At 46.6% G+C, this 25,772-nt stretch overlaps 2 protein-coding genes across 2 annotated transcripts; both read left to right on the forward strand.

The window, feature by feature from the left end:
• Nucleotides 1-1,067: 1,067 nt before the first annotated feature.
• RPP25 (ribonuclease P and MRP subunit p25) lies at nucleotides 1,068-10,501 on the forward strand. Its single transcript, XM_070574939.1, has 3 exons — nucleotides 1,068-1,236; nucleotides 2,254-5,288; nucleotides 9,618-10,501. The coding sequence occupies exon 2, from the start codon at nucleotides 2,689-2,691 to the stop codon at nucleotides 3,319-3,321; it is 633 nt and encodes a 210-aa protein (XP_070431040.1). The 5' UTR covers nucleotides 1,068-1,236; nucleotides 2,254-2,688; the 3' UTR covers nucleotides 3,322-5,288; nucleotides 9,618-10,501.
• A 3,078-nt stretch (nucleotides 10,502-13,579) lies between these two features.
• COX5A (cytochrome c oxidase subunit 5A) lies at nucleotides 13,580-25,698 on the forward strand. Its single transcript, XM_070574991.1, has 5 exons — nucleotides 13,580-13,868; nucleotides 19,371-19,487; nucleotides 21,144-21,265; nucleotides 22,744-22,866; nucleotides 25,532-25,698. Exons 1-4 carry the CDS (start codon nucleotides 13,763-13,765, stop codon nucleotides 22,855-22,857), a joined length of 459 nt encoding a protein of 152 aa, XP_070431092.1. The 5' UTR covers nucleotides 13,580-13,762; the 3' UTR covers nucleotides 22,858-22,866; nucleotides 25,532-25,698.
• Nucleotides 25,699-25,772: the final 74 nt, after the last annotated feature.

The raw sequence follows: 25,772 nt of genomic DNA on the forward strand, positions 1-25,772 counted from the left end.
CGGGGTTCCTCGCTGCCTCCCCGGGTATTCTCCCGTCTCCCCGTTCAACCGGGTTTCCTCCCTCACACCGCCCCCTTCCCCTGGCATTTTCGCTCTCTCCTCCGCCCGCATTCCTCGCTGCCTCCGGCATTTCTGCCCCCTCCCTGCCCCGCCCCGGTACTTCACCGCCCACCCGGTTTTCTGCCGTACCCGCCCCTCTCCCGCCTCCACTTTCTCCCAGCCAACCTCATTACCCTCATTCTCAGTACCCCCCCATCCACGCGTTCCCCCCACCCTCCCAGCCAGCCCTGCCACTCCGCGGCCCGGCAGGGGTGCACAGCCGGCGGGCTACGACGCGCGCTGACAGTGTAATGAATGGCTACAGAGGTAATTAGCGACCCGGCGGCTAATCACGAAGTACATTTACATTTTAAGTGCTGCAGAGGGAGGGGGGAAAGGGAGGGATTCGGCGGGAGGGCATGCAGGCCTTTTCCACGCTCTCCCTTCACTGACTGGGGAGCGAAGTGAATCCGAGTCTTTTACCGCTGGCGGCAGTTGGGGGGGGTTGAGGGTAGGTGCCTTTGAGGGCCAACCGAAGCGGACGCAGAACAGCCCCATCCTTACCCTACCCTCGCCAAACCTGGATCTTCTAGGCCTTTGCCTCCAAACTACAGACTCCTGCTTATATCCCCTCCAAGTGAACGTTCAGCCTAGGCTTGCATCCCCCTCTTGGATGGAGAGCTCGCTTCTTCCCTAACCAGCCTATTCTACCGTAAATTCCAGCCATTCAGGCACTTTTTCTCGAGCCTAGCCGAAACTGCCACCTTTAAGTCCCACAACTGCCTGGGTCTTGCAGAGCCTGAGGTTCCCCGCGCCCCACTACGCGCTGCAGACAATCTTTGTGTCTTCTCAAGGCCGCTGTACCTCCAGCTTCTATGGCTGTTCCTCAGGGGGCCCGCGGGAGAAGGGCAGCGGCTAAAGTCCATATTTGGAGTGGACTGCGACCTCGAGGGCCCTTAATCCCAACGCGCGAGCAAGAGATCGGAGAAGGGGCGGTCGCTCATACGTTGGGGCGCAAAGATCCACCTGTTCCAGCAACTCCCAAGGGGCGGTAATGGGGTCAGCCCCAGGTTCTGAACAGCAAGGGCCGAGAACTAGAAGATACAAGATGCTGAGGAGGCGAGAAGATCCTGAAGATGGAGAGGGGGACCGTGACAGCCCTGTCTCATGACTGGGGCCCAGCACCCCCAAGCACTGGTATGCCCCCAGCACTTTCAGAGTTTCCCGCCCAAGGCAGCTCTCCGTGCGCCTCCCCGCTACACCCAGTTCTAGTCTGCCCCATCCGGATCAGGCGCCCCACTCTCTCGTTTCTGACTGTGCGTGTGTGTGAGAGGGGTGGAAGGATGAAGGGCGATGCCCCAGAGCAGTTCTAAAGAGGGGCCAGCTCCTTCTCAAACCCCCTCCCTCTCATCAGCAGTCCTTCAATCCCAACCTCACCCCTCCCTTCACTGCTCATCTCTCTTGGGAGGAGATCCAGGGCCACTTTCCTCATCCCTTGGAGTTCCCTGAGAGGGGCACCCAGTAGCTTCATAATACCCCCAAAGCTTCAACTTCCCACCTTCCGCCATTCTCTCTCTCAAAACCTGCCTTCATCGTCTCCTTTTTGAAAAAAAGGATCCCACTGAGTCTCAGGGGGTCAAGGCTGACTGACAACGAATTCCACTTGGGAAGAAGGGACTCACGTTAGCAGGGAAGCATGCTCGGCTCACCCTAAAGCATGCAGCTCTAATGGTGTGCTTTCAGGCATGGGTGGAGGGAGCTTAACTCCCCTGGAGAAGGGGGTCTCCTTTTCCCATTCACCTCAGGGAACAGCTTGACGCAGAGCCTCACTCCCCACACGCAGGGGTGTACGGGGGTCCAGGAGCCTCCAGCTCCGGTCAGGCGCACCGAGGCTGACATCTCGGTTTTTGGCTGCCCTGCGAGGACCACGCCGTGAATAGTCGTCCGAGGGTAGGCGCGGAGCACAGCCGGAGCCAGCGCCTCCCGCACTCTGCTGACCGTGCACAGGCTGTCCTTGAGGCGAGAATACTGGCTCGGGAGCGGAAGGGACAGAGTAGGGGAGTTCTCTGGAGGATTGGAGGAAAGAGGCCCCAGCAGCCTACTTAGAAATCTCTCCTTGGGAGGGGACAAGGGGTAGCCTTCAATTTGAACGCGGAAGTGCTCGGGGACCCGACTTGTGGCGGCATTTGCATCACAAACGCAGTTCTTATTTAGGTTGCCCGTTTATGAGGGTTGGCTCGGAGACGACTGATGGAGATCATAAGGGAACTTCGCTTGACAACCCACCGCCTGGCGTTGCCCTTGCGCCCCAGCGTGTGCACCGCTCCCACGCCCCCGTAGCTGAGGACCCGACTGAATCCGAGAGGATGGCGAGGCTGGGACCCGGGCAGGCTGGGCCGAGTTAAGGGCGGGGCCTGGCGGAAGGGGCGGGGGCTCCCAGGCTCCCAGGCGGGGCCTCCGCTGAAGGTGCGGAGCTCAGGGTGCCGAGAGCGCGGAGTAGAGCAGCGCCCACTGGAGAGAAGTGGGAGACAAGGATCGCGCCGTCCTAGCCCGCCTGCCAGCGTCCACGCGTCTCCTGCATCTTTACCCCTTCCCGGCCCTTGCCGGACGCGACTGGCGGCCATGCAGCCCCGGGGTTGAGGCGGCCCCATGGCGAAGCTCGCGTCCCCGCGGTCCTGGCAACGACGGCGCATGGAGAACTTCCGTAAGGTGCGCTCCGAGGAGGCGCCGGTGGGGGGCGGGGCCGATGGGGGTGGCCCGGGCTCTGGCCCCTTCGCGGACCTGGCGCCGGGAGCGGTGCACATGCGGGTCAAAGAGGGCAGCAAGATCCGGAACCTGCTGGCCTTCGCCACCGCCAGCATGGCGCAGCCAGCCACGCGCGCCATCGTCTTCAGCGGCTGCGGTCGGGCCACCACCAAGACCGTCACGTGCGCGGAGATCCTCAAGCGCCGCCTGGCGGGCCTGCACCAGGTCACGCGGCTGCGCTACCGGAGTGTGCGCGAGGTGTGGCAGAGCCAGCCACCTGGGCCCTCGCCGAGTCAGAAGCCTGGCGACCCAGCTACCAGTCTCAGTGTAGTTAAGAACGTGCCCAGCCTCGCCATCCTACTTTCCAAGGATGCACTGGATCCGCGCCAACCGGGCTACCAGCCCCCTAACCCCCTTGCTGGCCCCTCTTCCCAGCCATCCACGCCCACATCCAAGAGGAGCCTAGGGGAACCTGCGGCTGGAGAAGGCTCCGCGAAGCGATCACAACCTGAGCCAGGTGCTGCGCAAGAGGACTAGACAGCCTGAGAATTCCCGGCTCTGGGCCACCTAGATGGACCTTGAGACGCACCTTCAGCCTTTCAGGCCTCGGTACTCTGGAGCCCACAACCTGGACACAACTCCTCAGACTGGCAGCATGGACCCCAAGGCGACAAGAGAGGGACCCCAAGGAAGCTTCGTGGGCTGGTTGCTCCTCCACCTGTGTTGCCTGAAGACGCAGAACTCCACCTTCAGCTTTTTTGAGCCATACTGGGACCTTCTTCAGGAGGGAATGGTGGGCAGGGGGACTCGAGCCTTGCTCAGGGACCCCGAGGGTTAAAGGTACCCAGCATTCAGGTGGGGGCCTCTGAGTGTGGAAGCCCAGGAGAGCTCTTGTAATCACCCCCACCACTAGCAGCAGAGGGCAAGGGCTGAGAAACTGCTTGAGGAGAGGGGAGTCTGAGTTGTGGGGGGGCACTATTCTGCCCCTCGCTCCAGAACACAGTTCCCTTTCTAGTTTTCCTTCCCCTACTTTTAAGGAGCATCCTGAAATCGTGGCAGGGGCATCTCCATGGCCTCTAGCTCTTTTAACAAGCCCCCTACCCCCGGCTGGCTCAGAGGGAGAGACCCAGGACAGAAGTCTCCATGCCTGCTCCCCTGAGCCCCACAGCTAGAGTCTTGCTTCCAATAAAACAAATGCAAAAATGGCTCTTTCCCCAGGTTTTTTCCTAACCACTGTGCAGAGACTGCTCTGGCCTACCCCCTTGTGTCTCAGTCCTCTCCAGCTTGGAATCCTTAGCTTTTGGTGTCTTCAGGGTCAGGCACAAAGATTGGAGAGCTTCAAAATGGTGCAAGGGACACATTGGCTAGTTCCTGGCTTTTCCCTATCTCCCAGCCCTTGCTGGCTGGTTCTAGCCTCAGGGGCTTGTGGCCCAAAGGGTGCCTTTGTCCCCTTGTGCACTACCTCTAAGGGAAATGGAGCAGCACATTGCTTTTCTGGGAGGGGAAGGAAGCCGAGCATTGATGAACTCTGCTGAGGGACACTGTCAAGGGTGGCAGACCCCACTGGGGTCCCTAAACCTGCAGCCTCCTGCCAATAGACAGCCTTATTCAGAAGGCTGGCACAACCCCACCCCCCGAGCCCCATGGTAGGATCTCCCCTTCACTGCTTTCTCTCAGAAAGGACAGCACACCCTTGGAGAGGGGAGGAGAGAGACTGAGCACAAATCCACTGCTGGAAATTACTATTCAGCAGAGAAGCTGGGACTTGGGCTGTGAATCACTGCAGGCTCCCTGATAAGCTGCTGCCTGCAGCCCTGCACAGCTGTCTGTGGAAAGATAACAGCCTCATAAGCTGCGCTGCCCAACTCCAAGTCAACTGGGGGGAGTAGGGGGAAGTGCTGTGTGCTGGAAGAACTCTAGCAAGTGAAGGAGGGGCACATAGCTCCAGGATCTCAGAAGCAGAGCCCACCCAATGCAACTCGACAGCACCCCTGGAAAGGAGATAGGGAAAAATGTAAGTCACTTTGCTGGCAGAACCCTGAAATAAATTCTGCTGGTGACAAGAGTAGGTTTCTGCAGCTGACAGGAGGGGCCCTTCAGGGAGTTGTCCCCCACCCCCTTGTCTGCTTAAGCTTTTGATCAGTGAGCCCTGTCATCTAGAATCTGACACTGATCACGCTCCTCAATTTCTTGTTCTTGATGAGTCCCTGGGGAGAACCAAGGGTTTTTGAGTGTGCTTCTCTGACCCTCGCAGGGGCAGCCCAAGAAGAATAGAGAGAATGTAAACTCTCCGGACAAGTAACGTGCTCTGGGCCTGTCCTGGGTTTCCATATGTAAAGTAAATGATAAAACTTGGAAGAGGTCCTGCATGGTAGAAGCTTAAAGGAGACTGGTCTTGATTCTGGAAAAGGGCCAACCTTCCAAGGCCGTTAGTGTCTGAAGTCCTGATTGCTGGTTCACGAGGACTATGCAGGCAGAGGCTTTCTCTTGATGGCTTGAGTCAGGTAAGTCCCTTTCCAGCCTAGAAACTCATCCTGCAACATGGGGAGGAGAGGGGCATGTTGTTTCCTCACCTTCAGAGTATTAACTTGCCCCCACGGTGGGCTGAGTTTCTGCTTCCCATGCCAGAAAGCGGGTTTTGAAACTGGCTTTCTTTTCTGCACCCCCACTCCACCCCAGCAGGGTCAGTTCCCATTCTTTTGATAGGTGCTCTTGGATGCTAATGGAACCCAGCACCCGTGAGCACCCCACCCCTGCCTTACTGATCCTCTGGCCCTGCTGACCCAGGAGCAGGCTCCACAGGAAGACGATAGCTGTACCTGTACACCCCCATCCCAAGGCTGAGGTGAAAACCTGAGAAGTGCTGGAATAAGGAGGAGAGTGGCTAGGGGAGCCCCTCAGAGACGCCCACTTTGGGAGCTGACTAGTAGCAGAATGGGAGGGAGTGGGAAGCCCCCCTGAGAGACCCCATCTTTCTTGTGGCCTCTATCCAGGAGCTTCCTGGGCCCTGCCTTTGGGCACATGCAGGCTAGGAGTGGCAGTGAAGGCTCACACCCACAAAGCTGTCATATCACACAATAAAATCCATTTGGAGGCTGGCCCCTGTGGTCTAGTGGTTAAGTTCAGCGTGCTCTGCTTTGGCAGCCCCGGTTTGGTTCCTAGGCGCAGGCATATACTGCTCTGTTAGCCATGCTATGCTGGTAGCCCACATAATAAAAAAAAGAGGAAGACTGGCATGGATGTTAGCTCAGGGCAAATCTTCTTCAGGAAAAAAAAATCCATTTGGGAAAATAAATGTATATAATCCAAGGCCAGAGCTTGTGGTCAGACGGGCAGTGGACCTCCAGCTGGGCCTTGAGGGACTTTGTTGTTGTGCCAAGTCCTAATGTAGGCACAGGGTGGAGCTGGGGGGAAGAATCACAGTGTAATTAGACATTTTTCCTGCCTCAATGATGTCCCAGTCTAGTGGAAAGAAAGAAAAGAAAGTTACAGCACAATATAATGATAGTGGGCAAAGGCGGGAGCTCTAAGAAGGGGCACTTAATACCCAGAGGTGCTGATGGGGCTGGTTCCCCAAGGACCAGAAGGAGTTACAGCTAGACAAGACTGGACAGGGAATTCCAGGCAGACCACAGAAGGTGATTCTACATCTGCTGTTATGGGAACCATAAGTGTCTGAAGGATACGTGGTGAGAGGCAGGTGGGACTGGAGTACCAGGTGGGAGCCAGGTTACATGGAGCCTCCCTGAAGGAAGTGGGGGGCCAATGGAAGCCAGGGAGTGCCCCAGGCTGACTGGTGTTTGAAAAAGATCCCTCTGACACCTGTGTTGGTAGGAGGTGGTTTGGAAGGGGCCTGACTGGATCTCAGAGGCTAAAGAGAGATAAGAGATGGGACAGTGGTAGTGCGGACAGATTTGAGAGCTCCCCAGACTGGGTAGGATTTCACTGCCATTACAGCCAGGACAGAGGAGAGCTTCTCCTTGTAGCATTAACCTTAGCCTGGCCAGGACTTGGCCTGCCTTCCTGGCATCCCAGGGGATATGTTATGTAAGGGCCAAACAATAGAGGGATTGCGGGGGGCGGGGGAGAGTGTCCACAGCTTCAAATTGGTAAAAACTTTAGGAGCTGTTGTCCCTTGGCCACAAACGTGCCAGGGCATGTTCACTGCACAGTAGGGGGACGACCTGGGTCAAATAAAGTCCCACCCACTCACACACCTCCCTCATCCCCCTCTCTCAGTCTCCCAACCCCCACCCCATTACGCCCCATTAGTTTTGCAGTTTGGTCATTGCTAAGCCCACCTTAGTCACTAGGGACTCTAGTCCCCTCTATTTCACTGTGATGTTGAAATACCTCCCTGTCTCCCAGAGAGAGGGGTAATTGAAAAAAGGAGGGGAGGGAAGAAAGGAGGAGAGGGTGGAAAGGAGGAAGTGAAGAGGAAGGAAGGGAGGGAGGGAGGAAGGAAGGAAATACAGCCATAGGAGAGTCTCCTTGGTGACACCAGGTTTCTTCTTCTCAGAGCACAGATTTTAGTTTGTAATTGTACCCTCAATGTGATCCTCTGGTTGTCAGTCACCCCAATAAAGCAGAAGCCATGATTGAATGGATCCTGCCTGCCTTGTTCCCTACCCAGCTCTTGACACAGAGGAAGCCCACAGAGAACTGTTGACTGAGTGAATAAAGACTGGCTGAGCCAGATTTCTGAACTGTTCTGATGCCACATCGAAGTCCTTAACGGTCCAGTCCATGGACAGTGGCCCAACCTATCTGCACCACAGCTTCTCTTCCCATCTGGGCCCTTGAGTTCTAACTACTCTTTGAAGAAGCTCAAGGTCACCATAGATTTGTTTGGTTTTGTTTTTGAGGAAGATTAGCCCTGAGCTAACTGCTGCCAACCCTCCTCTTTTTGCTGAGGAAGATTGGCCCTGAGCTAACATCTGTGCCCATCTTCCTCTACTTTATATGTGGGACGCCTGCCACAGCACGGCCTGCCAAGCGGTGCCATGTCTGCACCCGGGATCTGAACTGGCGACTCCTGGGCCGCCGAAGCAGAACCTGCACATTTAACTGCTGCACCACCGGGCCAGCCCTCAGCTTTTTTTGTTAAAAAAAATTATAAGGATGTGGAAAAATTGGAACGTGTGTACATTGCTGGCCGGAAGGGAAAATGGTGCAGGCTGCTTTGGAACAGTTCAGCAGTTCCTCAAAAAGTTAAACATAGAGTTACCATATGACCCGTATAATACTCTTAGATATATACCCAAAAGAATTGAAAAATATGTCCACACAGGGGCTGGCCCCGTGGCCGAGTGCTTAAGTACGCGCACTCCGCTGCAGGCGGCCCAGTGTTTCGTTGGTTCAAATCCTGGGCACGGACATGGCACTGCTCATCAGACCACGCTGAGGCAGCGTCCCACATGCCACAACTAGAAGGACTCACAACAAAGAATATACAACTATGTACTGGGGGGCTTTGGGGAGAAAAAGGAAAAAAATTAAATCTGTAAAAAAAAAAATAAAGAAAAATATGTCCACACAAAAACACATACACAAATGTTTAAGCAGCCTTATTCAGAATAGCTAAAAAGTGGAAACAACCCAAATGTCCATAAACTGATGAAAGGTAAGAGAAATTATTTAATTATACTCCATTAAGTAACTCCATTTAATGGAGTATGATTCTGCCATGAAAAATGAAGTAATGAGTCATGTTACAATGAGGATGAACCTTGAAAACATTATGCTAAGTGAAAGATACCAGACAGAAAGAAGACGTCATTTAATTGTATTTATATGAAATGTCCAGAATAGGCAAATCCATAGAAACAGAAACTAGATTAGTGGTTGCCTAGGGCTAGTGGGGTTGGTGGGTGCCGTTGGGTGTGGGGTTTCTTTTTAGGGTGATGAAAATGTTCTGGAACTACTGATAACGCTTATACAACATGGTGAATATACTAAAAATCACTGAATTGTATACTTCAAAAGGGTGAATTTTAGTATGTGTTATATTTCAATACAAAATTATATCCTTTAATGATTTTCTGATCATAAAAATAATAATTTAGGAAATTACATAATAATATAAATAAACTACGAAAAAGTATCATCAGAGCCCTCCTATCTCTGTTGGATGGTGGCCCCACAGGATTACCTTTGAAGACTGTTTCCTTCTGCCACCCTTCTCCCTGATTCTCAAGTGATCCATATGGTGTGTTTGTCTACCCCACCTCCATGCTTTGTCCCCATCTCACAACCTACCCTGCCCTAGGAAAAGAATTTCTATGATTTTACAAGAGGAAAATACTTGTTCTACAGAGTAACAGTTACCATTTATTGAACCCTTACTGTATGCCAGCCAGGACACAGTGTTTTACATGCATTATCTTATGTAATCTTCCCAATGACCTATTAGATAGGTTCCACTATTGTTCCCATTTTATAGAAGAGGAAACTATGGTTCAGGAAATTGGAGTAACTCGCCTAAGGGCATATGGCAGAGCTATAATTCAACAGCAGGAAGAATGTCATTCTCTCAGGTGCCATATCTTGTTCATCCCCATTTTCAAAGCAGTCTAGTAGGGACATCACCATCATTGAAGGTGAGTAGGGCCCTGAGGAAATGGAAGCAATGTAGGGTCAGACTAATGGCCTCAAGGGCCACTTCCAGCCTTGAAATGGCAGGATTCGTTGTTTTCCTGATGCATGTTTCATTTCCCCCAGAGAAGATAAGAGCTTTTCTTGAATGTGAACTTCCCTTTACTAGACATTCACATGGTGAAACAGTGTCCTTTTCCTCACAAGCTCCTCAGTAACATCATCCCTCCCCTCTGCAGACATCAGAGGAAATGCCTCATCACAACTGTTCCAGGATGAAGGCTCTGGGCTGCAACAGGAAGCCCATAGGCTGATGGACTAGTGATGATGATCCGTGAGGCATCTGAAGTCCAGCTACTGCTTCTCCAGAGGGACAGAAAAGCATTTCGGGGCAGAAGATGGTAAGAAGAGACAAAAGACCTTGATGGCCTTGGGCAAGATCCAGGATGTCTGGTCTGAACTCATCAGGGAGGGAACACCCACCAGAAGCAGCAGAATGGCCTGGAGGTTGGAGGCACAACTGGAGGCAGACCTGGGAACAAGCAGTGGCCCCTGTAAGTGATGTGGTAGGGGGGATTCAGAGATGGTCTCCAGGATTCATGCCCCCTGGTGTACATGCCTTGTATAATCAGGGCGGAATCTGTGAATTTGATGGGATATCATTCCCAAGATTAGGCTACTAATCCATTTACTTTGAGTCAATCAGAAGAGAGGTTACCTTGGATATGCCTGACCTGTGCCTGATCAGATGAAGTCTTTAAAAGGGTGAAGTGTCAGAGAGACACTCTCCTGCTAGCTTGAAGAAATAAGCTGTGGGATTGTGAGAGGGCCTATGGAGGGGGCCATTTGGTAAGGCCCAGGAGGTGGCCTCTAGGATCTGAGAGTGGTCCTTGACTAACAGCTAGCAAGAAAAAATGGAGACTCAGTCCTACAACAGCAAAGAACTGAATTCTGCCAGTGACCTGAACAAGCTTGGAAGAGGACTTTGAGTTCCAGATGAGACCACAGACCTGGCCAACATCTTGATTTCAGTCTTGTGAGACCCTGAGTAGAGAACCAGTAGAGTCCATGCGTGGACTTCTGACCTGCAGACACTGGGAAATAATAAATGAGTGTTGTTTTAGGTTGCTTAGTTTGTGTAAATTTTTTGCAGCAATAGAAAACTAATACAGGTGATAAAGGCTGAGAACTGCCCGCAAGTATCAGGGGACTCAGAATTCGCTGAGAAGCCAGCAAAGCCTACCTTCAGGGGTGATGAGGAAAGCAAACAATTTCTGGAATTAGACAAACCTGGGCTCAAATCTAAGCACTACTATTTATTAGCTGTGTGATTCTTAGGCAAGTGTCCTTTGAGTCTATTCCTTCATCCATAAAATGGGATAAATGCTTATCTCACAAAGTTGTCATGAGGTTTAGCTGGGATAATAAATGATCATAACTGTATTAAAAAACAACACCACGAACACTCTAGTAGCCAATCTAAGGCACTGTAGGAAAAGTGGAGAGACGGATAGCAGAGAGACTAGTTGGAATTCAGTTGCAATATATCCCAATACTTAATTACAGGAGCCCTGACACCCTGGGCTTCCCCCTCTTGGAAGTTTGATGAGTATTAGTTGAAATACAGAGGTCAAAGCTTCCCCAGGTGTCCTTTAGTTAGGTTGTTGGGAGGAGGTGAGGTCAGATGCTTGAAAAGAAAAGCTTTTTTATCCTTTTCCTAGCCGGGCTCATAATCTCTAAAGCCACACTTCTAGGGAGGAAAAGGAGAAGGGCAGATGCTGACACCCAGAAGAGAGGGCCTGGAGTGCAAAAGAGGAGCCTGAATGTCCATCTTTTCTCTCCTCAGTGAGTCCAGGGATAGAGAATGAGGGATACCAAGACAAAACAGACTGTCTCGTTAACTCTGGGTGGCAGCAAGATAATTCAGGCCTGGGGAAAGTGGCCCCACTGCCCAGGAGCTCAAAGACATGATGTAGTTTGGTGAGGCCAGATTAGATGTTAAGTCTTGGAATTTAACCTCATTTCAGAGCAGTTGCTTATAGGAGCCCTCTTGTAGAAAATGGGGCCAGGAGTTTGGTCAGAAATATCCAAGTGAGTCCTCACAACTGGGGATTTGGCGAAAAGAGCCTTGATTGCCAGCAAGTAACCTAATTTCCTCTTTTTTTTTTTGAGGAAGAGTAGCCCTGAGCTAACATCCACCACCAAACCTCTTCTTTTTGCTGAGGAAGACTGGCCCTGAGCTAACATCCATGCCCTTCTTCCTCTATTTTATATGTAGGACGCCTACCACAGCATGGCTTGCCAAGTGGTGCCTTGTCCACACCCGGGATTTGAACCAGCAAACCCTGGGCCGCCGAAGCGGAACATGCGCGCTTAACTGCTGCGCCACCGGGCCAGCCCAAGCAACCTAATTTCTGAGCCTGTTTTCTATCTGTAAAGAGAAGCGGTTGGACTCATTTTTCAATTCTTGTGTTACCGAACCAGGTTTGCTTTTGCTGGTCGCCGAGGAAGTCAATCACCAAAATGACAAGGTTGCAGCAGAGAGAGGGTTTAAATCACAAGGCAGCCACATGAGAAAGTGGGAGAATTAGCCTCAAATCTGCCTCCCCCAAAATGGAGAATCAGGGATATTTATGGGGTAGTGGGCAAGGTGGTCTGGAGTGTGGGGATAGATGACTGGAGGTAAGAAGTGAGGTAACTGATGATCTGCACAAGCCCAGTAAAGCTTCACGGCCTCACCACAAGATGGTGCTGTTAGCATGATCTGAGCGTGGAGTGTTTAGTCTGTTGACCTCAAAAAGGTCATTTCTCACGCACCTTCACAGGTCTAGTTGATTGGTTGGTGGCCTCAGGTGGCCTGAACTGGACAAGGGGGTCCTAATTCCTGAAAAACAGCTAAAACACCCATTACCATGGTGACCCAGGCACTAGGGAGATGTTACCTAGAGGAACCTAGTGGGAGTAGGATAGTATATTGCCTAAGCATCACAGTTAATAATGGGTGGGGGGCCAGCCCGAGGCTGAGTGGTTAAGTTCAGGCGCCCTGCTTCAGGAGCCCAGGGTTTTGCAGTTCAGATCCCAGGCATGGACATGGCACCGCTCATCAAGCCACGTTGAGGCTGTGTCCCACACAGCACAACCAGAAGGACCTACAACTGATGAGGATGTGGGGACCTGGAAATGGCCACCCCAAGATATGTCTCTTTGGCATGATTATTTGAGGCTGGTTTCTTTGCAGACAGGAAAGCAAATGAAAAGTAGAACTTGGCTTGCCCCTTTTTAAGGAGACATTTACATTGTAAAGGAAATCTCTATCTGTAAAGGTGCCTCCCTCTCTGTACCAAGAAGAAAGGAGATGACCTTCTCTCTAGAAATTCTTAATCAATGCCAAAGGCAAGGACTTAAATCTACATTTTATTGTGCTTGTCTGGTAACCTCCTGTAACTGACTTCCCTCCCCTTCCCAACGTTGGCATTTCTTTAAGGATTAAGCATCTTTCCTTAGGCTAGGAACTGATTGCTGCCCTCACCTGTGACCACCCAGCTCAAGACAATAGACTTGCCTCCTGCTACGGCCATCCGAGATAGCAGACCACTCCCTGCTGTGTCCACGCGCTGTGCTGACAGGGCAATCCTGTGACTATTGTGGGAAGGACATTTCAATCATATGTGAAATATCCTGTTTGGGGGTATATAACCACTCTGTATACCTCACTTCTTTGGTGCCCTTTATTCCTGTGGGAAGAAAGGCCCCGGGCCATGGTCCTCAGATTTCAGCTCAGAATAAACTCTCCCAAATTTTCATTTATAGATTGGTTATGGATTATTTTCATTGACAATGGCTAACTGTATACCGGTTTCACTTGTAGTTTTGTGATATAAGAATAGTTACTAATAAGGTTCCTTACATGTAGCAGTTGTTTTCCCATTAGTTCTATTTTAAGCGTCAAAGGGGTGGGGTATGGGGGAGGCTGTGTGTAAGCAAAGAAGGTATTTTTATTAAATTGTCATTATTATTATAGTCGTTCCCACTTTGAGGTAGGTGATGGAGTTGCCTCCGGAAGCGTACTTAAACCACGGTACCGTCCACTGCTGGCCGCTCGATTTCCTTCCATGCTCGCTCCATAATGGCTGCTGCAATCCACGAGACCCGATTCCCGGCGTGGGGCGGTGCCAAAGTAGTTTGTCCTTATCGCGCCGCCGTAGTCCGCCCGCGGCAGCATGTTGGCCCCCTCCCGCCGAGGCGCGAGCGCCGCAGTGGGCGGGACCTTACGCTGCGCCCGCTGTGCGTCGGTGCGTGAGTCCGACCCCGCGCGCTCCGGAGCGGCCCGTGAGCTCACACTCGGCTTCCACTGAGCCTTAGCCTGCTTGCCGCCGTCGCCGTCATGCTGGGCGCCCCTCTTCGCCGCTGCGCGGTAGCAGCAGCCGCAGCTGCCCGGGCTAGCCGTCGAAGCCTCCTGCACTCTGCCCCGGCCCCCGGCCCCGCCGCCGGTAAGGCCCCCGCCTGCCATTGCCCGCGCCCGCGTGTCCTTGCGGTGACCTGGGCCCCCGCCGCCACTCGAGAGTTGGTTCGCCCCGCGGCCTAGTCCCTGCTCTGCGGGCGGGGGGCCGAACCCGGTGACCACTGGCCGCTCTCTTCGCTGCCTTCAGTTGTGGAGGACTGGAGGACGTGACCCGGGGGCCCTCCGCAGCGCGGCTTCCTGGTTCGGGCACCGCTTACTGGTCAGGTGTGGACCAGCTGTGGGCGCCGCGGAGGGGACAGCCCACCTCAGGCGCCTACCGAACCCGTTCGGGTCCCGGGCCGTGGCCGTGCCCTGGCACTGACCTCTGCGGCCACCTGACTGGGAGCGTCCGCCGCCAGCCCGCCGCGCTTCGGCGAAGGTGACATTGAGCCACAGGACGCGCTGCTCAGTGTAGGAGCGGGGTGGCCCCTCCGGGGACCCGGGCACCGCCGCCCCCAGCGCCTTCCGAGAATACAGTATGCTTCCGTGTGGGACACAGTATACTTTGTTATCATGCATTTCCTGGTTGGCGTCTTGTGTGTCATTTTCACAGACCGTACTGTCATTTTTAGAGACTGTTGTGCCGCGTTCTAATTCTGCCACGTTTACCATAGATAGATGTGTGTGCTTGTTTGCGGGGGTCTGGAAGAGAGTCTGAATTGATAGGTCTTATGATGAGAACATTACTCTTTTCGAAGATTGGGTACCACAGACCCGGAAATACTGGGTTCTGCAAACATGGGGAAGGGTTCTTTTTTGCTTCGGATTAGAAGCCTGATGGCTTGATTATGAAGTGTGTTGCTGATTCCTGTCTCTTATTTTGTCTTATATGTATTCCAGGAGGCTTTGTGTCCAGCACTGCACTTTTAATTATTGTAGCTGCTCTTTGATCGTGGTCCATGGTGTTAGTATATGCTACATTATGAAATTTAGCCCCTAAGCATGCATATTTAAACACATGAGCTCAGAAACTCAAAACCAGTAAGGTTGTTCTCTTGACTGTTTTGAGTGTTTTAATTAGACGCTTGAGAACCTAAGGAGTGTGTTTTGCTTCATTCAATGTAGACTTTATCATAGAAGGGCGAGGCTGGCATACACTTCGAAGACCATGGAGACCACCTTATAGAAAAAGAAACTGAGGCCCGTCCTGGGAAACGGACTCCTTTATTAGTGATGGAACCATTTTCTGTTTCTTAGTTATAGTTATTTTCGGCGCATCCTCATGTTTGTCAGATTTTATGTTTTTTTGTTTCTTTCCTTATTTAAGTGCTAAATCAGCAAATACTGCTTTAATTTTTTCATACAGATACGTTTTGGGGAGGTTTCTTAGGTCCCCTTCAAAAGAATAGCTGCATTTTGTGGCAGGTTCGGAAATGGCAGAGGTTTTTGGCAAACTGCAGATTAAGGAGTTCCTCTTTTCTTACTAAGTTTGGACATAGTGTTTTATCTTCTAGGCGTTCTATTCCCACTCTTGAGTATAGTTCATAAACAAAAAGCTTTATCTTAGGTGTTTGTCCCATATACCTAAATATTTGCCACAAGGAGGCAGTATTGGTTACATTTATGTCAGCTCCTTTCTAGCTGTGACCTTGGACATGTTAACCTTAAGACTCAGTTGCCTCATCTCTAAAATCAGGATAATATTTGGTAGTTGTGAGGTTTGAATGAGATAATGTAACTCTTAGCACCTTGCCTGGCACAAATGCTTAGTACGTATTTGCTTTATTATAGTGCCTTTCACTTTTGTATATTATAGGTTGAGGTTTGTTATCAGTATGAAACTGAAGAGATTTTATGCACTTGTGAGTCAGAAAGGATTAAGGTTCTTGGATGAGGCTATCCAAGGTCAGATGAGAGTATACTTGAAAGAGAGCTCCAGAAGGGTTAACCTGAGGGGCCTCAAGTTTGCTCTAGTTGAGTAGTAACTCAAATTCCATATTTGGTCTGTAAAGAAGCCTCCAACTTGAAACAGAATTTTTTCCAATAACTGCTGAAATTGGATAATTAAAATGTTTTGGTGTTTTTTTTTAAGATTTTATTTTTCCTTTTTCTCCCCAAAGTCTCCCGGTACATAGTTGTATATTTTCAGTTGTGGGTCCCTCTGGTTGTGGCATGTGGGACACCGCCTCAGCATGGCCTGACAAGCGGTGCCATGCCCGCACCCAGGAGCCAAGCTGGCGAAACCCTGGGCCACCGAAGTGCAGTGCCCAAACTTAACCACTCGGCCACGGGGCCGGCCCCTAAAATGTTTTGAATATTGGTTAGATTCTCTAGTCAGCCCTCAAAACCTATACAACCTGGAAGGGTGGGAGTTTTCTCTTTCCCTTTCTTGGTGCAGGGCTGAATTTAAGTAGCACTTTTTATTACCTTCCAACCTTCTTTTCTGCACCACTTCCACATTTCTAAATTTCCAGCCTTTGGGCCCCAAGGTGTAGGGCTGCTCTAAGCCTTGGACCTCAACAACCCTGCCTTTGAGCTTGTTCATGTGCCCTTCACATTATTTGTTTCTTTCTCTTACTCCTAGCATTACTACCACCAAAATGACCATTCTTTGGGCTTTGTCTGAGCTGATCAGTTATTAGATGGAAAGCTATCTGATTTAACTAAACTTAAACCAGAGAGATTAATGAGCCTCTTAATTTTCTAAATATGTTAGCTTTTTTTTTTTTTAATAGAGTGCTTAATTGAATGCCAAAAAGCAGTTTCTGCTTTTTAGTTTGAGGCCGTAGGTGTGTCCCTGTTTTTTACACCTACTTCCTTTTTCCTGCTCTGGAAACTTTAGGTTCTATAAAAGCTCTGAGCAGTTGTTTTCCAAGATAGGTTGCCCTGCAAGCCTTAAAACTAGGTGGAAATGCTGTACACTGTACTTAAGTTGGGTTGGTGGGGAGAGGGAAAGAATGCCTATCTAGTTTACCTAAGAATCAAAACATTAAGCATATGGGGGACATGTTCACAGCTAGGAGAATAGATCCTATTCTACCCATTCCTGGAATTAGGAATATAATTTAAACCATGAGGGAAAGTCTGTTTTTGCCCTCCTGTAAGGGGTGCGTGCTTGGTATTCTAAATAGTTGTTTCATATTAGGTCTTTTTGGAGTACAACCAGTTTATAATTTGGGACTCGTAGAAGGAAGGTGAACAAATCATTGAAGGTGATGCATTGATGTCCTTGACTAGGATTTGCAGTTGCTGCTCATCTTTTTCACTTGGAAAACAAAGTCCAGCTACCAGTCACCTGGTGAAATCCATGCCCAGCAGTGAGCAAAAGGAATTGGTTATCATGAAACACTTTTCTGGGTGATAGGAAAGGTGCGCTTAATAATTACCTCTGGGGAGGGAATACATTTATTTCCCTTTTCTTGGGTAAATACTTTGAAGTGAAATTACTGCATAGTATAATAGGTATGTGTTTAACTTGTTAAGCTGCTAAACAGTCTTCCAAAGTTGTAGCATTTTACATTTGCACTTTAAATATTCAGCTAAGGGTAACTTTAATATTTGAAAAAGGTAGCTTATAAGTTTTTGCTAACAGTGGGTTAGAGGGTTGTTGTGATCTATGCTTTCCAATATATTAAATGAATATTAGTCCTTATGAGTTATTAAATACCCACATAGTTTTGTTTAAATGTTTGCACTTACTAAGTTCGTTTAGATCTAGGGATCCATTCTTTTTTCTTGTCATAGAAATTAAAGGGTGTCCAATTCCAGCCCATTTATGTACATCTCCCACTTTGTTCTGGGCCTGGACTGTGGAGCTAATTTAGGTCTCTGAGAAAATTGGGACTTGTGTTGTGATCCTCTGTGACTTTGGCAGGTATTTTGCTATAGGCTCAAATAGTAATTTAAGTGAGAATTCTTGTCCTTGATCTAGCAGTGACAGTCCATCTCCAGGACTGGCCAGTTTTCCATCTTTGTCTCTTTTCTTTTTTTTTTTTCTCTCTGCTCTTTCTCCTGCCAGTTATTGCATTAAGGATGTATAGGATATTCCTGACATTTAGATTTTGGAGTATTCTTAGAACTGCAGTGGAGGTTTCTGAGTAGTTACTGTTTTTTTGATATGTTAAGCCTTTAAAAATAACTAGAGGGCCAGCCCTGTGGCCGAGTGGTTAAGTTTGTGTGCTCTGCTTTGGCGGCCTGGAGTTTGCAGGTTCGGATCCTGGGCATGGACCTACACACTGCTCATCAAGCCATGCTGTGGTGGCATCCCACATATAAAATAGAGGAAGATTGGCACAGATGTTAGCTGAGGGACAATCTTCCTCACGCTCCATCCCCCCCCAAAAAATTAGAAATTATACTAAGCTTGTCTAATTCATGTAACAGGAAATGCAATTTGAAGAATGTTTATTTCTGTAAATTATGATTAACATAAATAGAAGATCAACTAAGACATTTTTAGATAAAATTAATTTATAGCTGGCATTTACTGAGTATTTAAGGTGCTAAGCCCTGGGCAAAGTATTACCTGGCTTCCTTTTTTTTTTTTTTTTTGAGGAAGATTAGCCCTGAGCTAACCTCCATGCCCATCTTCCTCCACTTTATATGTGGGATGCCTACCATAGCATGGTGTGCCACGTGGTGCCATGTCCGCATCCGGGGTCCAAACTGGCAAACCCCAGGCCACCAAAGCAGAACGTGTGAACTTAACCCCTGCGCCACTGAGCTGGCCCCGTAATTTATTTTTAAATATAATTTAATGGAGGGCATAAGATTTTAAAAAAATTTTATCAAGAAAATATAGGGGCCGGCCCCGTGGCGCAGCGGTTAAGTGTGCACATTCTACTTCTCAGCGGCCTGGGGTTTGCCAGTTCGGATCCTGGGCGTGGACATGGCACTGCTTGGCAAAAGCCATGCTGTGGCAGGCGTCCCACGTATAAGGTAGAGGAAGATGGGCATGGATGTTATGTCAGGGCCAGTCTTCCTCAGCAAAAAGAGGAGAATTGGCAGCAGTTAGTTCAGGGCTAACCTTCCTCAAAAAAAATATATATATATCTTATAAATTTACTTAGGAACTTAGAATTGACATTATTTTAAATTAGGAATTAATACTCTACTTATTGCAAAAATTCAGACATTATGGAAGTGTATGAAGAAGTAAAGTTTTTCCTTCCAAAGGTAGCCACTGTTAACAATTTCAAGCTAGCATTACACATTAATGGGAAGAAAGCATAAACATACATATATAGTGCTTTTTGTTCTACTGGTTTTTCTTTGCCTAATTTTTAAGATTTTTTTCATATCAATACAAAAGATTTGTTTCATTTGACCTGCTGAATAATTTTCCTACCATGACATAGATAATTGATTCAAAATGATACAAATCAAATGCATTTAATACCTTTGAATTGTACACTAAAAGATGGTTAACATGGTAAATTTTGTGTGTAATTTTAATGCAATAAAAAGAAAAAACAAGCAAAAACCTTATACTGACGAGACGTGTCAAATGCTACTTCTGTATATTGAAGTTATTGCTCTTTCTCCATTGTAGCTGTCCAGTCGGTTCGCTGCTACTCCCATGGGTCACATGAGACAGATGAGGAGTTTGATGCTCGCTGGGTGACGTACTTCAACAAGCCAGATATTGATGCCTGGGAATTGCGTAAAGGTAATTGGAACATAGCCATATTTGTCTATTTTGGTATAGAATTATGAACTGCTTTGTAGTCTTCCACTACTTTGTTGAAAGCAACTATTTTAAAAACATGTATCATGTAAACTGGGTATTGTCTTGCAACTTGCAGTTAAGAAAGTTTATAACTTCCATAGTGTTTGTTTTAAGGCAGGCACTATTGACATTTTGGGCCAGATAATTCTTTGTTGCAAGCACTGTCCTTTGCATTGTAGGATGTTAGATAGAATCTTTAACTTCTATGCATTAGATGCCACAAGCTCCCCCAAGTTGTGACAACCAAAAATGTCTCCTGGGGGACAAAATCACCCCTGATTGAAAACCACGGCTATCATGATAGATCAGGGTGAGCAAGAGTTAACAGTTTTGTACCTTTTAAATAATTTATACAAGTAGTCATTTGGTTCTCTTCCCTTCTTGGTAATAATTTGGGTTTTTTGTTATTTTTATTCTCAGTTATGATTTGTCTTGCCCTGAATAAGTGCCCAGTCTAAGTAAGCTAGAATTTGTTTTTCCTAAATTTGCAGATGCACATTTAACGTGAGTAGTATTAATGATAACTAGTCTCTTGGGGCTGGCCCCGTGGCCGAGTGGTTAAGTTCGCGTGCTCCGCTGCAGGTGGCCCAGTGTTTTGTTGGTTCGAATCCTGGGCGCGGACATGGCATTGTTCATCAAACCACGCTGAGGCAGCGTCCCCCATGCCACAACTAGAAGGACCCACAACGAAGAATATACAACTATGTACCGGGGGCTTTGGGGAGAAAAATGAAAAAAAAAAATGTTAAAGAAAAAATGATAACTAGTCTGATAGTTAGACTAGTAGATAACTTTTTTTAAGTGTAGGCAACTTATCTCAGACCAAGAGTTCAGTCTTTATGACTGTATTCTAGCATTGTAGTCACTGGTGTCCTTTGTTTAAATATTTTAAAATAAATAAAAGCAAGAAACCTAAGTGCTTCAAACTTCTCTGCAGGAATGTAATGACTCAATTTTGCTGCAACCAGGGAAATTCTTATTGAATAATCTTGAGTAGAAGTGATGAAAAGAATAGCAATTCTGCTTTCCCATTAAGAGAATCTTAAATTTTATGATGTGTCATTTTGTGCAGAGCCTAAAGTAATCATGTCCAGTCACTTTTTGGTTGAATGTTTATGAGTCTGTGCGCTAATATTTCTCTATATCTCCTTAATGTCCTCATTTGGGCTTCATTAACTCTCCTTAAGCATTTCTCTGGGTGTTTTTAGATTACTTTCCAATCAAATTTATTTTAAAGCAACCAAAGTACATACATTGTACTAAGATCTAAAGATATGAGTTGAAAATAGCCCTCTTGTTTGAAAACAAACCAGCTAATTATTATGAAAATTGTGTTTGCATTTAAGAAAACTTTTGGGTTTTTTTCCCTTCAGTCTGCATGCTACTGCATACTTCTTTCTTTCCACTAATTCCCTGGAAGATCCACTATGATCTTATCATCTAGAATTTGTTAAAGGCAGATTCTCTCATTTTGTAGATAATAGAGGCCTAAACAGACAAGATCACATGTCTGTTTCAATACAAATATAGATAATTAAACTGTAGTTTAAGTAAGGATATTCTAGGTTGATATGGCCCCTCTTTTTAATTTGACAGGGATGAATACACTTGTTGGCTATGATCTGGTTCCAGAACCCAAAATCATTGATGCTGCTTTGCGGGCATGCAGACGGTTAAATGATTTTGCTAGTGCAGTTCGCATCCTAGAGGTTGTCAAGGTCAGTGAAATAATAATGCTAAAGAAGTTCTGGAAGTGGGTGGGCCGTTGATTAGGTGTCAGCATATTCTGTGGTTTTTAATCAGTTCTCATTTTTAGAGGGAATGTACATTGCAGTTAGAATCTTTCTGGAGGGCGGTTTGGCAGAATTTATCCAAGGCCTTAAAAATTGTGCTTGATATCCTTTTGTTCAGCAATTCCATTTGAGAATTTATCTTAAAGAAATAATTAAGGATCTACAAGGGGCTGGCCCCATGGCTGAGTGGTTAATTTCCCACACTCCACTTCTACAGTCCAGGGTTTCACCGGTTTGGATCCTGGGTGTGGACCTAGCACCACTCATCAAACCATGCCGAAGTGGCGTCCCACATAGCAGAACTAGAAGGACCTACAACTAGAATATACAACTACGTACTGGGGGGCTTTGGGAAGTAGAAGGAGAAAAAAAAGATTGGCAACAGATGTTAGCTCAGGGCCAATCTTAAAAAAAAAAAAGGATATACAAAGGTTTAACTACAATTTACCTTTGTGCTATTTGTTATTTGATTATAGTTTCTGATTTTTCTGTAATGAACAAATAAATACAATGCATTTTAAACAAGAATTTTATAAATAAAAAAATAGAACTAAAAAGACTTAGAATTTGTTAAAGGCAGAAGAACAGCAGCTTGGCGCTGTGTTAATCCATTTGCCTTTTTAATGTTTGTCCCTGAGGTACCCTGTGACAGTATAGATAAAATTATATGTCACAGTGAATGAGTATTCGTCAAAACTCTCTTGTCTTGGAAATAAGTGTTCTCTAAGCGTAGCTCTCCAGGAAAAGATATTATGGTCTAGAAGAAAGAGATTCAAAGTCTGTAAGAGGGAACATGTGACATTACTTTTTCTACAACAGGTACGATAATTAAGGGTTCTGTAGGCTATCAATCCGTTCAGCACCAGCAGCTAATTCAGTTAGAGTCTGAAATTAGAGACAAATTTAAAAACTTTTCTTGTGTTAACTTAATTATTCCTGTTGCCTGCTGGGCACATTTAATTACCTTCACCAAATTCTGTCATCACCACCTTCTTTTCCAGTAACTCAAGGCTTTAAAATATTTATTTTTTCCCCCTGGATTTAGTCTTAATTGTCTTAGGTATTCTCAAGGTATCTTAAAAACCTACCTTGAATAGTGCCTACATAAGTTGTTCTCTTTATTGAACAAATATGTTAACTTAAAAGTAGGTGACTTCGGGGCTGGCCTGGTGGTGTAGCGGTTAGGTTTGCATGCTGCACTTTGGCTGCCCAGGGTTCACAGGTTCGGATTCCAGGCACAGACCTGTGTACTGCTCATCGAGCCATAAAAGTCCTAAAAAGAAGTAGGTGACTTGTATTCTCTGTCACTATCCTCTGTATATTTGATTAAAAGCATTTTCAAGTTCATTGTAATAGAGATGGCTTTTCAGAGAGCTAAATGTGAATATTTTCTTTGCTGTCAGGACAAAGCAGGACCTCATAAGGAAATATACCCCTATGTGATCCAGGAACTTAGACCAACTTTAAATGAACTGGGAATCTCCACTCCAGAGGAACTGGGCCTTGACAAAGTGTAAACCCCATGGGTAAGCAACTCACTACTGAATAAGGCAGGAAAGAATCTAGAGAGAGATGAATGAGCGACATTTCAGTATTCTCAGAGTAAGACCTTTTAATGGCCTTGTTAGAGGCTGTGAGCATAGAGGTTTAGAGAGTACCAATGATGATAAATTTAAGGAGCTAGAATTGTTATAATTCTTCTCTTACTGGTGTAAAGGCAAGTAAAAACCTCCTTAATTAAAAATCTATATACAGTATTTCAAGGATAGAGAGCCAGTGCCAGTGGCCTAGTGGTTAAGTTCAGCATGCTCTGCTTTGGTGGCCTGGGTTCAATTCCTGGACGCACACTCGTCTGTCAGTGGCCATGCTGCTGCAGGAGCTGACATACAAAAAGAGGAACATTGGCAACAGATCTTAGCTCAGGGCAAATCTTCCTCAGCAGGAAAAAAAAAAAGAATAGCATAGAGAATAAGTGTAACCACACCCAGATTTTCAGATATTATTATTTTGCCATATTTGCTTTGGTTCCACCCCCCCCCCCCCCCCCAAGAAATGACTGGTTTCGCATAGAGTTGAAGCCCTCTGTGTACCCTTCCTTAATTCCAGCCCTTTAGCCTCCCGCAAACTAAAGGTGATCCACGGCATACAAGGTGTTCATCATGCCTGCTTTTATTCATATTGTTTATTTTTAATAGCAGAGTTTTATTAATTTGATGGCTTTGTTTTTGTGTGCCCAAGTTAGAATTTAATAGTCAAGTAAGTACTCATTAATAATAAAAACTTATTTGAGAGCCAGCCCTGACAGCCTTGTGGTTAAAGTTCAGCGTTTAGCGCTCATCACTTTGGCAGCCTGGGTTCACTTCCTAGTCGCAGAACCACACCACTCATCTGTCACTTGCCATGCTGTTGGTGGTGGCTCACATAGAAGAATTAGAACGACTTACAACTAGGATATACAATCATGTACTGGGGCTTTGGGGAGGAAAAATAAAAGAGGAAGATTGGCAACAGATCTTAGCTCAGAGTGGATCTTTCCTTGCAAAAAAAAAAGAAGTATTTGATACCTTGTTCTCTATGGAAGGACAGATTAGGTAATAAAACCAGCCATAGGATTAATGTGGTGAGCAGTGTGCAGAAAATTCTTTGTGAAACAGAAAATAATATAAGCAGTAACTCAAAGTTTTATTTTATTTAACAAACACATATTGTGTATACTCTTACTATGTGTCAGGCCTGTTTTAAGTGCTCTATAAATATTAACTCATTCAATCCTCATAAGCAGTCCTGTGAGGTAGTTAGTATTGTTATAATTATTCCCATTTTACTGTTTTACTAATGAGGAAACTGAGGCACCTTGTCCAAGGTCATACAACTACTAGTGGAACCCACATTTGAACCCAGGCAATCTGGCTCCGGAGTCCATTGTCCTTACTATGCCACATGTCCTATATACCATTTTAGTATTGAGGCATTTACTAAGGCCATGCTCTTATTTCTCAGAGGTAAATAATGAGGCTTAAAGAGAGGATTTGTTTCATAAGAGTAAGAGGGAGTTTATTTTTAAAACTGGAAATACTGTCTTATCAATAAAAGTTTCAATAAACGTGGTCTTAAAATTATTTACGGAGCTAATATCAAATCCCTCACTAGATAAAGAACCACTGAGCCTGGTTAAGACATCATTAGTGAACACATATTGAAACATGTATTCAAAAATCTTGGAACTCGGGGCCGGCTCCGTGGCCGAGTGGTTAAGTTCGCGCACTCCAGTGCAGCAGCCCAGGGTTCGGATCCTGGGCGCGGACATGGTACCGCTCGTCAGGCCACATTGAGGCGGTGTCCCACATCCCACAACTAGAAGGATGTGCAACTAAGATATACAGCTGTGTACAGGGGGGGTTTTGGGAGATAAAGCAGAAAAAAAAAAAGATTGGCAACAGTTGTTAGCCCAGGTGCCAATCTTTAAAAAAAAAAAAAAAAAAAAAAAATCTTGGAACTCAAAGAATCCCTATTATATTCAGTCTTCCTACTGACAAACTGAGCAGAAAATGCCTAAGGTTTATAATCCACTTTTGGGATCTCTTTTTAAAGCTTGCTTTGGAGCAGGAGTCTTAATTTTATCTTTGTCCACCCCAATACTACCACTATCGTCACCAACTCCCTAAAATCAGATAGCTCATCTTTGTAATAAATGGAAAGAGTTTTTTTGTGTGTGTTATTAAAAGTTTCTGTGAGTACTTGGAGAAAACTATTGAGAATAGAAGATTTCCTAGTTATATTTTTGAAGCTCTTGTCTGTGGTTCATATTCCATAATGGACTCTTAAAAGGTTGTCTAAACATTTGGGCTTAATTTTCATTTTATCACGTATTATTCCAAGAAGTTCAGAAGATCTTTGTGTTTTGGATATATTCTAGTTGCAGCAGCATTATATTTCTTTTAAAATTTTTTTAAAAGGGCAACTCCCCAATACTTTGCTGATTGGAAAAGACTACTCTAGTAAGTACCAGGTGTATAAACAACAAAAAAGTCACAGCTAGTCCCCTGTAAGTTGACTCTAGGCAAGATTAAGTAAGAGCAGAAAAGGCTACACAGAGGCAGTGATTTCCCTGGACTCTTGCTCTAAAGGTTGTTTTAGTAAGATTTCTTCCTTTTTGTATCCTGTCTGATTCTTCATTTTTTTCTCTTACAGATGGGCTTCCCAAGGATTTATTGATAATGCTACTTGATTGTAAACAGTCACCTGGAAATACTGATGATAACATATTACCTTATTTGAACAAGTTTTCCTTTATTGAGTACCAAACCATGTAATGGTAACTTGGACTTTAATAAAAGGGAAATGAGTTTGAACGGAAATTAGGTATTGTTGATGTGTTTACATTGAAAAGCAGAAAATAAACTGTTACAGGGCCATTGATTTCACGATTGTT

Source organism: Equus przewalskii, chromosome 1, assembly GCF_037783145.1.
Source record: "Equus przewalskii isolate Varuska chromosome 1, EquPr2, whole genome shotgun sequence".
Classification (NCBI taxonomy): Eukaryota; Metazoa; Chordata; class Mammalia; order Perissodactyla; family Equidae; genus Equus; species Equus przewalskii.

Bases quoted from the DNA above. Each gene is read 5' to 3' on its own strand.
- RPP25 (XM_070574939.1), top strand. From the start codon at position 2,689: ATGGCGAAGCTCGCGTCCCCGCGGTCCTGGCAACGACGGCGCATGGAG.
- COX5A (XM_070574991.1), top strand. From the start codon at position 13,763: ATGCTGGGCGCCCCTCTTCGCCGCTGCGCGGTAGCAGCAGCCGCAGCT. The intron at 13,869-19,370 runs GTAAGGCCCCCG...TCTCCATTGTAG, and splicing joins GGCCCCCGGCCCCGCCGCCG to CTGTCCAGTCGGTTCGCTGC. The intron at 19,488-21,143 runs GTAATTGGAACA...TTAATTTGACAG, and splicing joins TGCCTGGGAATTGCGTAAAG to GGATGAATACACTTGTTGGC.